The sequence below is a fragment of the Triticum aestivum genome, chromosome 3D (genome assembly GCF_018294505.1).
Source record: "Triticum aestivum cultivar Chinese Spring chromosome 3D, IWGSC CS RefSeq v2.1, whole genome shotgun sequence".
NCBI lineage: Eukaryota > Viridiplantae > Streptophyta > Magnoliopsida > Poales > Poaceae > Triticum > Triticum aestivum.
Window position 1 is genome coordinate 523793921 of NC_057802.1, and position 14584 is coordinate 523808504.

Sequence of the window (14584 nt, forward strand, 5' to 3'; positions counted from 1 at the left end):
GCCCAAACCAAGAGGCCTAAGGATCCGCGATATAAAGGTTTGCTAGAGATGCTCTATACGTCTTGCTCAGACGCTTTGCTTACTCGGCTCTGCTTTTTCGCGGAAGTGAGCGCTCGCTCGCTGCCTCGCTCACCCCAATCTTTGCGTGCTCCAGAAGGCTCTCCCGTGCTGCGCCACTCCCCACTCCCCCACCGGCCACTCGCCCCCCAGCCGTCGGATCCCCATCCGGAGCCGATCCCGGCCGCCCGTCCCCTCCCACTCCCACCCCTCGAGTTCCCCTCCCCCCTTTTCGAAACCACCTCCTCTCTCTCTCTGCCTTTCGCATCGACCCTTCCCTATCGCACCAAAACGGAGCTCCCCTCCATACCGAGAAGAGAAGAGACGAAGCAAACGAGGAGCGGACCACCAAGGCACCCCTCGCCCCCTCCCCCGCGCGATCTGATCCACCCGCCGGAGGTCCGGCCCGGCCGTTCAGGCCAATGCTGCGGGGATCCGCCCTCCGCCGCCGCCGCTGCTGATCGCGGTGAGGTACGCTCTGCTCGATCCGCCCGATCGCCGCGTTCCGATGCTTATTTCGCGGTTGTTTTCCGGTAGATTTCGTGATAGGCGGGTCAATTTCAGCTCCGCGTGATCGGGCGCGCGGGATTTCGCCTGATCGCGCTGTATTTCGCGCCTGATTTCTGATTCGGTGCGGCGTGACGTCAGCAGAGCTGTCGGGGAGGTGCCGGGGGGTAATTCCGTAGGAGCCCGCTGTGGTGTCGGATTAGTGTCTAATTTTGGGTTTGGGATCATCGCTCGTGATGCGTGAGGTGATACAGAGCTCGGTTCCGCTTAATGACCGGCTGTAATTTCTGCTCTGGTAGCTTTAATCGACCATTTTGCGCTGCTAGATGTATCCTGGTTTTTTTATTGTTCCGATCGCCTATATCAGCGGATGTTTCGGTAGTTTTTAGCTTTTTTTTTTGCTCTGTTTGCTTAACTGGAGCTATATGCTCTGCATGTAGTAAACACAGTGGGGAATCCATGCTCAGTCACCGTATCCTTCAGCTGATTGACAGTGGAATTGACGGTCGAAGTGTGGATTGAACAGTAGGCAGAGCTATTTTCAGGCACGGGGTGCTTTCACCACCCGGATGAATTTAGTAGATTCTTGAATGTCTCCTTTTGATGTTACCCCTTTTGTTAGTTTTTCTGTGGACGATTTCGTGTATGTAGGAAGTGCTATTGTTCAGGAACTGGCTAATGGGGTCTCGGCTAACCTTACGAAGAACTAGATACTTCTCTTAATCTTGGAAGCATAGCTGAAGTCAGTTACTACCTGGAGAAAATATTAGTGGCTTTATTGATGGTGCTTTACATACTGTTCTAGATTGCAGCCTGAAATGTGTTTAAATCAGTTGAGAACCTGAGATAGCTAAACTCTCCTTCATGAAATCTTGTCAGGTCAAAAGAGGAATACTCTAGATTGCATTCCAATTATGCCATGTTTTTATGTATATGAAAATGATGAACAAGCATCATCTGAATCCTTTTGTTTGCCACAGTTTTATTCACTACAACGTGTTTTCCTCTTTGTGAGTTTGTTCGATCAGCATTAACCATGGCTTCTGCTGTGTTACTATTACGTACTTACCTTCATTTTTTCTTGGATGGCTTAATACTGTAGTTTGAATTGATTCCATCTGATTTTAGAATTCCATTCTGGTAGGATTTGATTAGTACGGACATTGGATGAAGTGTGTACTGATCTATGGAAGTGGATACTCTACAAGGTGCTCAGGAGACTAAGAATGGAGAGAATGACTTTGAAGAGAATGGCAGTTTGGATCCCGTGGTTTACCAGCTAGTTCGGGTATATTCTAACTTCCTTAGTTATATTGTACTTCTTTGGCTATATTTGAAGGTACACAACTCATTGTGATGTTTCCATTTGCTTATAGCCCTTCGATAAACGCTTTTTTTTTCTTATAAAAAAGGTTGAAGGTGATGGAACGCTTGTTCCTCCTACGGAGGACGAAGTCCTGCAGATTGAACAGTTTCTTGATGACAAGGTTGATCTGCCTTCTATTGATGATGTAGGAAATGTGGAGGATTTTTTTACTAATGACTGCATGCTTCTGAAGGAGCCTGACTTTGAAGGTGATGTCAGTATCTTTATTCAGTTCAAATTATTACAGTGCTATATCATTTCCTTTTCAGTGATCTTACTTCATCGGACAGTACAGTATTTAAGCTGTGATGTTGGAATGCAGTTTAGCCATACAAAGTTCATGTTTCATGCATCACATATTGAATCAACCCCTTCGACTACTTAAGATGCTTACTGCTTATTAAACTTGTGCAGAGGGCTATTCCGAATTAGAGACTAATGGTGAAATACATACGCAACAGTTTGATGCTGACCTAGAGGTATGTATGTTGCTTTTGTAGGGGTATTATTATCTGCCATGATTTTAAGCTTGTCAGATTTGCTATTTTACTATAGGTTTATTCTACTAGAAAATAGGTTTGGTGTGTACACAGGATTCTTTTGGGTCATGTCTGAAACTAACCCTGACATGGTTTTCATATGGGCCGCCCAATTTCTATAAAATTCGCAAATTATAGTTTGCCATGTTTCAAAGCATGATTTTGTTTCCTATATGATTCCTGCATTGCAAACAGGCATTGTCCGTGACTTCAATAATATTACATTATATGCATATATGAGTACGTATTAGATCTAGTTTGAACAACCTCTGGAATTAGCACCATGTATTGTCATCTAGTCAGCTCTGACTTTCTACTCAAGTAGCGCCATTGTCATTCATGCTTAAGCTTTCCTTCATATATGGAATTCTCATATATGTGTGGAAGATATTTTAAAACCTGATTAATAATTAACATGGAGAAATGGAAGCATGTATCAGAATTGAGCTAGTGCATAGTAGACTTGAAATATAATCAAGTTTCCATGCCTAAACTATCAATAAATGCTATTTCTACTTTACCATGGTTTCTTTGTTGTGGTGCAGATAAAGTCTTTTCATGTGGCTAATAAGTGAGTATGCTGCTGTTAGTTTTAACTGAATCTCTCTAGACTAACAAATTGTGAGCGGTGGACTAAACTTGTTAACAAATTGCGGGCCTATTATCTGCTTGTATCGATTAATGCTTGAGCTCAGGGTTTGACAATTTATTGTTATTGGATCATTTGCTTTAAATATTTAAACCATCTACAAATCCTTCTTGTACACATTGTCTATGTTCTACTTATCAGTGAATTTAACTGATACATATAAATTGCGCAGGTAGACAGGCTAAAACCGTCGGATGACTCGCTTGATATTCCCTCGAAGTGTACAGTTGTTCATGATCACAAACCAGATAAACTGAACACGGAACAAGGCGATAACAACATTGTTCACCAGGACAATGCTTCCACTGAGACTCCAAAATCAACAGTATTAAATGACTCTTGCAGTGCTGAAAAAGAAAAGGCCGATGCTTGTTCAAGATCTGTAAATAACTCATCTACAGGACCATCTGTCTCTGGAGTTACTAGTTCAGTTCCCGACTTCTCCATTTTAAGAGGGGAAGTCTGTTTGGATAATCTTACAATTAGAGAACTCCAGGAAGCATTTAGAGCCACATTTGGGCGCGAAACTACTGTCAAGGACAAGCTATGGCTCAAAAGACGGATTACAATGGGACTGACCAATTCCTGCGATGTTCAAAGTTCAGGCTGTGTAGTTAAAGATTATAAAATAGTTTGCAAGGATGCCAAACACAAGCTACCTACAATTGAAGGATTACCTAAGGTTGAGGTTGAAGCTACTTCTTTGGTTAGGTTTCAAGTATTGGGTTCTGGAAATGAGAGAGACACATCATCTTGCTCTTACTATCGGAGTGAGGACCAACAGCGATCCTCCAATAGGCTAAAAGGAGTATCAACAGACAACGATGAATCAGAAGGAACTTTGCAGGATGAACAAGGCGCCGCTAAGAGACTTCGAAAACCAACAAAAAGATACATTGAGGAGCTCGCAGATACCGAGACACTTGACTCCACTGGGAAGCTTTCTTCACCAGGAAAAAGGGCTGCACATGGTGAGGTGTTACTCAGACAACGGGTTACTCCTTTACAAGAAGTTGATTCATTGAGTATAACTTATCCTACCCGGAAGGATACTTTTGGAGGATTTAGTGTACATGTTCCTTATGCGTCAAGGATGAGAAGAGGGCGTCCCCGGAGAAACTTCATTTCATTTTTGGTAACAATCTACTTACTTCTACAGCTTTGCAATCGTCTGCCTTTTTTATTACTGCAAAGAGACACATACATTAAGTTAATACATTCATGTAATGATGGTACATGTCATTCTTTCTTCTCTTGAAGATGGATTTTGTTTATAGGATATTGTGCCCTTTGTAGCTGTGTTCTCAAAACAGTGGAGACTTAAACAAAATACATAGCTAATACATTTTGGCATATAATTATCAGTATGGCCCAAGTAGGATAGAATCACTATACACTCAGCTGCTCACATGCCAGATTCTCACCTAAGAAACTTGTGTGTAGTAAGTACTACCTCTGTTCCTAAATATAAGACGTTTTGGCAGTTCAATTTAAACTGCCAAAACGTCTTACATTTTGGAACAGAGGGTGTATATTTCAAGCAACTCTATTCAGTACCTAATTGAGTTATTATTTTTGTTCATTGAACTCGTTACCCTATTTTGCTGCCTTGTCAATCCCTTCTGCCATTTTCTTAGAAAAATATGATAAATCTCTGAACCTTCATTACGACGTTTGCCCATGCTGTCTCTTAAAGAGCTTAACATGTTGGCCTCACTTTAATACGAATCTTTCCTTGTGGATATCTCTACAGTCTGTGTCTGACATGTAGGTTAATGTATAACTGTAATGGAAGACTTGCCTTGCCATATCACGCACAGTGATTTTTTGGAACAATTTAGACCAATTAGCCAACTGGTCCAAATGGGGAAAGCCGGAAAATTTCATTACGATAGCCTAATTAGACACAGTTAATGCAACCTGCCTCATTGTTGTGCTGAGCCGTTATTAGTAATTGTGGCATATGTGAGCATTATTTTTGTATGTCTCACCAGATGTCACACGTTATTTCTTGGACGTCTCACTAGATGTCACTAAGTGTGCTCTTTTTGTTATACCTTGAATAACAGGATGACGATCCACCGGTGGAATGTCCTGAGGTTCAGATGGCAGTTGAGACGATGTTGGGAAAAGATGGTGAACATGTGAATCATGTAAGCAGTGCTGTGGAAGTTCCGCTAATGGTATGCCATATGCCTCTGATCATGTAGGACCACGTAGAAAAAATGTACACTTTAGAAGCTGATAATAACTAGCTAGAAATATTTGTTGAAACACATATTACTTCAAACATTATTACCGAGCTGCAAATGCGGCCGTGTTTGGCATGCAATGATATGTTTTCTCTTGTCCATCTTGGTACTAGAAAAATGCTGAGAAGAAAGGAGGGCATATAGAAACAGCTGAGAAGAAAGGAGGGCATATAGAAACAGCTGAGAAGAAAGGAGGGCATATAGAAACAGCTGATAACAAGGAGATTCGTTCCATAGAAGCAGACGATATTTGCAGAACTGATGCCAAAACAAAAACAAAGCGGGGTTTGAAGCGGAAGCATCATCGAGCATGGACATTGTCCGAAGTTCTGAAGCTGGTCGATGGCGTGGCTCAGTTCGGGCCTGGCAAATGGTCTGAGATTAGAAGACTATCCTTTGCCTCATATTCTTACCGCACCTCAGTGGATCTCAAGGTGGGTTTACTCTCACAGTTCCTCACTCACTCCTAACGATTTGGTTTTCTAATGGATCACGCTGCCGTTGTTTAGGATAAGTGGCGCAATCTGCTAAGAGCCAGCCAGACACAGCTTTCGCCGGAAAACGATGTAATTAACTCCCCCCTTTTCAACTCATTGAGGATCAACCTTTCTCTCTTATCAGCTCAGTTATTCCCATCCTGTTCTGTTAGCTCCTGGATTGCTCACTTTCTTCACTCTTTAATGGTGCTGGGCAGGGTGTTTGTCCGCGGAAAAGCAACCCTTCGATCATACCAATACCACCGGCCATTTTGCTACGAGTGAAAGAGCTAGCTGAGCTTCAGCCGCAAGCCGGCAACCTGGCGGCGGCAATCAAGTTCTCAGGGCAGAGCAGCAAGGTGGCACAGGGGAGAGGTTCGTCGGGGTTCCTGTGATCCATGTGCTGCAAGGCAAGTAGATGAAAAAAACATCCGAGAGAGATAGTAGGTGTAGTACGCTTGTGGACGACGAACACACATATTATCGCGACGAAGTTGTAATCGCGTTCTCCATGTGCAATGTAAATAATCTACCGCGCCTGCAAAATGCAATGCAATGCCTTCTCATCTGGTTTCCTTCGCAGCATGTATTTGTGTACAGTATGTTCATAGAGATTGCCATACGTTCGAGGTAGGTCATACTGAAGGTATGCATATAATGGTGCAAGTGCATCGGCAATGGAATAAAAACACAAAATTGAGCGATTTTGCGATTTTGAATCTGTAGCCGCAGAAGATTACTCCCTGTACTCTACTGTAGTCGCACTCTGTGAAAGATGGCACGGAATTACTCTTCTTTTTTTTGAGAAACAGAAATTACTCGACCTTTATGCCAAAAAATCATGAGAAATTGGCCCAGTTAACTGTTCAGCCCAGCCCATTTGTTACACATGGCCGAAACAGCGCTGAAAACAACTAGCCCATCCCAACCCACACCACCGCAGGCCTTAAAAGAGGTATACCAGGCTTACCCAGTTCAACTTTTGTAACGTGGGCTGCTCGCTCGCACGGGACCTGGCGAGGGCGATGAGCCCACGGCCGCGTTCGATGCGCCGTGGGGGCCTATAAAACCTAGGAACCGCCCAGAAAGGGATCGATCTAATCTAATCTAATTAGGGCAGGCGGAAGCAAAGGGATCTGCGCTGAGGGAAGCTAGGAGAGGAAAACGAAGGATCCGCTCGTGCGCCTGCTATCTGCCTCCCCGGGTACGGATCTCCGAGTTTGGCCGACTTTTGATTTTGAAATGGATTTTCTTCTTCATCTATTTGGCTATTTGAAAGATGTTTTTCATAGATCTATTTTGTTTTAGACCATGCTTTTGTGTTTAGATGTAGATCTGACAAAGGTATGATAGATTTGAAGTAGATCTATTATAATCGGTTCATCGTTCCATGATGTAAGGCGTATTATAATTTGCTAAAGATAATGATTTGATCAACAATTATTTTATTGATGTGTAACTTATGTGATACCAAATTATATTTATAACTAATTTTTAACACATTTCTAATGATATAATGTTTATGTCATATAAATTATACTTCCTCCGCTCAGAAATATTTGTCGGAGGAATGGATGTATCTAAACGTATTTTACTTGTAGATACATCTATTTTTTCGACAAGTATTTCCGTACGGACGGATTACTATTTTAGTAGAGTAATTGTTCATCAAACTCTTGTATACACAAATCATGATGCACCTTATACTATGAGACAAGTAATAATTTAGATAGTAAAAACTATTTAAGAAAGTGTTAGATTCACATATAAGCTTTGGGTAAATATCAAGATGGGATGTGACCTAGAGGATGTAATTGATTCACTCATGGTATTATCAATAAGTCCTCCTTGGATCGAAGTATTTTAATCCATACGAAGCCCTTTGGATCAAAGGTTTTGCATGGACATTCTCTCTGTAAAATTGTTATATGTTATGATAGTCTCGTTCTTTGCAAAATCCAATGCTTTAAGAATCATTTGTTTCGCAGAGGCCATAAGATTAACTCTGAGTTACAAATTTGGATTTTGCTCTAGTTTGCCTCATAGTACCAACATTCTCAATCTGAACCACTTATGGTATTTTCTCCATTTTGACATTATGGACACATATCGAGCCAATTTTTATAATGTGACACATCCATGGGCACGACAGGGAGGCACACAACCTTTTAGGAGGCCTCTCACTCGCTTCCTCCTCCAACATCTCTCTTTCTCCCTCAGCACTCTTGATTCCCATGCACAACTATGGAAAATGTATAGATGGTAACTTATGAGGAACCACACCATCGATGTTGATTCTCTGCATGATATTTGGCCAACCTCTTGCAGCAACTTTCTTGGTCTTCTCAACAATAACTACTTTTCTTTTGTCTTGTCAATGTGCACTTTGTCAAAGTTGTGCTCAAGTCCACTTGAAATTGTTGAGCTTACTCTATTCTTTATGAGTGCACATGTTTGTGTCTCATTTTGAGCTGAGTTTGAGATTTCTCTAAGGTGAGCTTGAGCCCACTAGCATGCTCTAATTCAAACTTATCTTTAAACCTTCTATCGATCTTGAGTTGACCTACCAATTGTCGGAGCTCTGTTTGTTGGTTGATCTATTGTATAGGCCCTTTGGTGTTGTTGAATTAACAAAGTGGATCCCCATACCTATGGGATCTAGCTATCTAAGGATGAGATGTATCCCCCCTTGATTCCTTTTCTATATCTACATGAAGAGTATTCCACTAGACATGTACCATCTTCTAGCCTACTTGTTGAATTGCCACAATAGCTAATCCATATCATTGTTTGTATTCTACTACTTGCAGTACCAAATCATTGGGATGTCAAGAGACTCTTCTGAGAGAAATGTGTCTAGAATTGGTCCTATCGAGCACTACAAAAATATTATCTCTGAGTTGTTACTCGGAAAAGAAGGCACATTCTCTAGTGGAGTTACAAAACAAACTGAAGTTGTTATGGCCCAATATAACCGCAAAGAGGGTGAAGATTCTCTTCCATTATTCATGGAAGAAATTAGGGGCCTTTCAAAATGTGACATGGAGAGATTGAAGCATGCTCTCCATGAAGTTTTTACAATCCTCAGTGGTGAAGTTGATGAGGTACAAATACTTCACATTTTAGGCTTCTATCCACTATGTTCCATGGCATTCCTCAAAATGAGGTTTTTACAATCCTCGATGATGATGTTGATGACCTCTTAACCCTGATACTACATTAAGTTCCATTACCAACTAGTCCATCCAAACACCCGATGAATTGCTCAACTCGGTGCTACTACAATGGGCATAGGAAGCGATGGAGTTAGGAAAGGACGGAGTTTTTCTCATTTTTTTCCTACAAAATCTACCTCTAGGAAAGGTTGTGAGAGTCTTATTGATTTGGTTCATTTAGGGTGAAAATAAGACCAATATCATATAGTTATTATCATAGGCTCTAACAAACAATTACAGTGTGTTTGGGTTGTAATTAGAGCTAGGGAGGGAATGCAAGTGGTACATGACTTGAAATATATTGTTTGGTTACGGATTGGGAATTGAGAAGAGATTAGGCATGGGAGTTGGGGAGGGGTTCGGAGTTCAAAGGGAATTGGTTTAGTGATTCCATCTTGACACTTCATCATAACATACATTACCTTCCCTTATCTAGTCCCTCGTCAATTACCACAAACCAAACTAGGCAATAAAGTTTCTCTTCAAATCCCAGACAAAATTTCTATTATGTAGCAAACAAAGGATTGTAAATAAATGGATGCATCCCATTTCTATTCTCAATACAACACCCTGCTCTAAACTCCCATTCCCCTTCCCAAATATTGCCAAATGCGTTGTTAGTTAATGACAATCTCTTTCCTTGCTCTTGTATGCTTAAACATAGGCATAGGCAGCTCGGTTCAGTAGGCCCAGCCTAAAAACACAATTGTTGGTCTAGGCTTGGGCTCCAGTTTTCTGCTTGGAATCCTAGAAAAAGCACAAGCATGCAAAATATATAATTTATATTGAAAAACCAGATGCAATAGTTCATGTATATTCCATGTCATTTAGCAAACTAGCAACTTTACACATATGGCTAAATTTTTACTGATAGAGCTATACTGCTATATACTAGTACTATGTGCTTGCTAGATTAAAAAAAGGCAACGAGTGCAAGTAGCAAGGTTAGCGCATATTTATAAGGGTGTGCTACGCGCCCGCTCACTGATCTCTTTAAAAGATGGCCGGGTCATGAGTTGTCCGATCTATGATGCGTATGATCCCTCTTCTTTGTTTCCCCACTGCAACATGACCCCTTGTTGCAACTGCAATAGGGTTCTCGTTGCAATTGCAAACATGACTTCTTGCGAGGTTATAACTAGACCCTTTTGCAACAAGAGCCTAGTTACAATTGCAACAGGGCCCTTGTTGCAACTGCAAACATGACGTTTTTTGCGAAACTTTATTTGTGAGGCTGTAACATGACCCTTTTGCAACAGGAGCATTGTCACAACTGCAACAGGCACTTTCCCGCGGTCGTTTCTGCCGTCGGGAAACATAGTCACGTCGCACAGTTGTTATTCGCCGCCGTTGTTGCAAAGAAGGAAGGGGGAGGAGAATAGGAGGGACACGAGCGGGGAGGCTTGGCTCGTCGGTGTACCCGCCGGAGGCGGCGCACGGGTCGGGGAGGCGGCGCACGTACGATTTGGGAAGAGCCGATGATGGAGAAGAAATAGAGGAAAGGAATTGTGGCTGTCGTTGCTCGTGCGAGGATAAGGGATCACGGGTTTGACTGTAACAACCATCGTGTTGCACAACCTATGTTTGCAATAAGGCCTATGTTGCAAAACCAGCTAGTAAGTTTGTGTTGTGCTGTGCGCTGTACGATCAAAATCGGATCGGACAGTTGCAGAGGCGGTCGACGCACGCGGGGAGATTAGCCGGGTGAACACAAGCGTTTCCCATATTTATAAGCACAAACACCTGGCTGTGCGAGCTGTGCGCCAATAGTGATATAACAGCTCTAGACCATTCTAGTCGAGACTTGAGAAAATTCTGGCTACTCAGGATCATGTCCTCTTGGACTCCCTGGGAAGGACTAATCTTTTTCTGTTAGTTAGGCGGTTGGGCCGGCCCATGATAATCCTCTTCTGTTAGTTGGGTGGTTGGGCAGCCCACGATAAAATAGACCTAGTATCGATAGTCATATTTCAGCCATGTCGAACCTAGTAGTTTGTTATTTCTTTTTACTCCAATCTTTTAAGGGTTTTCGATCTATCTGTCTACATAAGCTTCTGAAGTTACAGTGCTATAGTTATTAATTTAAGATTCTTTGATATTGCTCAGGCAGAACTGCTGTGATTTGTCTAATATCTGAAATTGGCTGCAGATATTTGGTTGCATTTTCGCACTATCTGAATTTAGGTCTGAGAAGTTGCCATCAAACCATGGAAGCGGATCGTATGAGGACGGTATCGCCCCACCAAGTGTTAAAAAACAGAAAACTGTGACAGTTTCTACAATCGATGCTTATGAAGAATCGCATGGTCATATCGATTCAGATATCTTTGCACAGGTGAAGAATTTTTGTTCTATACCTAACTGTTATGCTTAGGCGTTTCGTTCAGCCAATCCAACAGTAAATCTTTGAGAAATGGAAGATTAAGGAGAACACCCTCATCCTATCGACCTTTTAAAGAATCGGATGGCCCATTAATGCATAGTGGATGTAATTTTGTTGCCATTTTTGTGAGGGGAAACTTAAATACTTACTGTACCCACTTGCAATAGCCAACCATAATCCTGCCGAAAAAATAGGTGACCGGTTTTGTTTGTTGGTCTTTCATGTCAAATGATGTGAGAATGATGTCAAGTTAGGCTATGTACCAAACCAGCGGTTCCATTATAAGAACATATTCAGAAATTGCCAAAGCAGTAGCAGCCTAACAGATGAGGCTTTTGCTTCTGGCAGCTCACAAGAGATATCCGGCTGATAGAAGAAAGTGGCAAAACACGTCAAGAGGCTGCCAAGATGTTCTCCGATGGGTTGCTGCGGAAGGTATTCAACATGGCATGTGGTTATGAAATATCCTTTGACAAATAATATCTTAAACATATTTTTCATGAGTTATTCTAAGGATTTAGGTGAGACATTTTTTTCAGCTTGCTAAAATGGAGCAAGGTGTTTATGATTTACTGGACACAGTGGCATCCAAGTGCAGGTATTATATGTCGCTTGTCTCAATTTGAGTGATATGCTTACTTATGCTGTCTGTCAAGATTGTATGTACATCTAATATATGCGGAAATTTATTGAATTGGTGCATACTGTCAGATCTATGACCACTCCTGAGAAGATTGAACTTGGTAGGCGCATCCGCAAACTCCCAGAGACGGCACTTGATCACATGGTGGAGGTAGTTAAAATGAGGAGACCTGAAATCTTGGTTTCTGATAAAGTATCATTCAGCTTAGGAAGACTGGTACTCAACCTATCTGTTCCTACTACTTAATTTTACTCTTAAGTAAATGGCATTGATCATGCTAACTGTTCTTGTGGTTTGGGATTTACTATTACGCCAACCATGATTCTGCCATGTAGATATGTTTGGAATTTTATTGTCTTTATGAAATTATGAGAGGTATCCGTGTTATGTTAGATGCAGGCTTCAAATGACAGCATGTTTTGCGTTAACTTTGCTATTAAATTTTCTTGTTTGCAAAAGCTTTAGTCTCGTATATCTCCATTTGATTTACTTTATTACGTACTATATTCACAATATCCTCACTTGCTTCCATGTCGTTAGGATGACACAACTTTGTGGAGACTGTACTACTATGTGGAAACTGCGCTAAAAGCAAAACAAGATCGGACGGTCACCCCTCCCTAGATGTTCCATGCACAGTAACTGTCAAAAAATATCGTCCAGGTTATACTATGGTTAGTTCTAGTATAATTCAGTGTAGGTGGTGGTTGTGCTCTGCAGAAAGAAATACATTAGCTTCAGCTAGTTGCCAATGTAACATCTCTGTTGTACCTGTATGAAGATAGTCCTAGAAGCAGAGTAGCATCAAAAGCGACATCATAACCGCTATCTAGAGCTGCAGAAACTAGTGCACTGACCACTATGGCACTGGTGACAATTTTGTTTTTGCATGCCATATTGCAAATCAATCCTGGTCAGCTCCTGCAGATGTTCCACTCCACTGTCAAGGGATTCCGCCTTCTCATTTTATCATATTGCCTCTTGTTCAATGTTTCTGCAAAAGTTTCAGCAATGGAGGCCTTTCTGTGCGCGAAAGATATCGGGTCAACTTCGCGACACTGGTGACAAATCGTTCTCTGCCAGATGATTTTGAAGGCTCGGGTATAAAGAATTGATGGGAAAAGCCTCCTAGATTGTGTGAGTGGCCAGTGGTCGAGTGCTGCATTGCGTCAATCAAATCTCGTTCGGTTTGTGTTTAAATCAAAACATTAAAGTTCTCACCATGCTGTTCCTTTATTTTCCTTTTTTTTATGTTCTTTCAAAAAGGCATGTGACATGTGCTTTGCTGTAAGACAATCAATAAAATGGATGAGAGTAACAGAACATCTTAATGGTGTTGCTTTTGTACGTAGCATATTCTAGTGCTCTGATAGGGAATCCGTGATATGGATACCATGTTATCAACTCTTGCTTTGGGCAGTCGCGGATGGGCAATGAAATTTGTAGTACTTATGTGATTAGCTGCAAAACACGTCGTCCAGCAAAAAGAATGCCCAAAAGCCATCCACGTCCATCAATAAGGTCTTTGTGAATCAAACACCTAGGTATGCAAAATTTCTATGTTTTTTAATTCTTTGTTTTACGCATGCATTCTTTAAGTTGGGAGTGACCTTATGCTTCGTTGGGTGACAAAACACTGGATAATAAAGCTGTACACTTGATCATCCGTATATTATCTCCTCAGAAATGCTATTCCTACCACTTCACGCAAAGCCACTGGTTTTTACAAAAACTAGACGTGGGAATAACTGTCCTCAAATTGAACTAACGATGCGTGTAAGGCTTTTGTAAAACTAGTACTCCCTTCGCCACTCAACTTTGTACTAACTTTAATACCATTACAAAGTTAGTGCAAAAAATGAAAATAAAACATCGCGCTTGACAAAACCACCAACGCACGACCGTCGCGCGCGCCTGCTCTGCATGCGGCGGCCGACGGGGTCAGCAGACAGCAGTTGAGCGCCGCGTCACCCAACTCCCCTGACATTTTGGCCTAACGGAAAAGGCCTGGGCGCACCATGCCGCCGACCGATCGATCGACCGAGGCACAGCAAGTGGCGTGCGTGCATGACGTACATGACGACGGTGCAAGTTACAACAACGAAACGGCGCACGCGACCGATGGCTGCGCGGCCCGATCGGTCGGGGCAGCGCCACATGCCACGGAGGCCCCGTCACGTGCTCTGCTGCTGCCCGGGCACTCGATCATTTCTTTATTTATTAGCCGGTAAGAGCGACTCCAACGGGCTAACCCTAACGGACGGTGCTTTTGTCCGTTTTTTGTCCGTTTGGATCGGCCGCCAATCCGGCATCCTCTCTTTTTTTAGATTTGGGTCGGCAGTGCGCCCAACGTGCCGACCCATTTCACGACCGTGCGTGCATAGATCATGCCAGCGGCCATGCCGTCGCCCTGGTTTTGGCACTCCAGCAAGGTTCGCGCGTGCGGGGAAAAATCGGCCTAGCGTGTGCTGGTTTTGGCGCTCCATCACGCGGGAAA

At 42.4% G+C, this 14584-nt stretch overlaps 1 protein-coding gene across 1 annotated transcript; it reads left to right on the forward strand.

Moving 5' to 3' along the window:
• The first annotated feature begins 290 nt into the window (after nucleotides 1-290).
• Nucleotides 291-13302, forward strand: LOC100873115 (uncharacterized). The gene is given in 16 exon segments (XM_044503083.1): nucleotides 291-528; nucleotides 1709-1852; nucleotides 1977-2139; nucleotides 2345-2409; nucleotides 3291-4253; nucleotides 5188-5301; nucleotides 5484-5804; nucleotides 5880-6024; nucleotides 6027-6221; nucleotides 7174-7190; nucleotides 8657-8950; nucleotides 11211-11396; nucleotides 11793-11879; nucleotides 11984-12042; nucleotides 12156-12303; nucleotides 12628-13302. Coding segments are annotated over 15 exon segments (2943 nt in total). The 5' UTR covers nucleotides 291-528; nucleotides 1709-1750; the 3' UTR covers nucleotides 12712-13302.
• Nucleotides 13303-14584: the final 1282 nt, after the last annotated feature.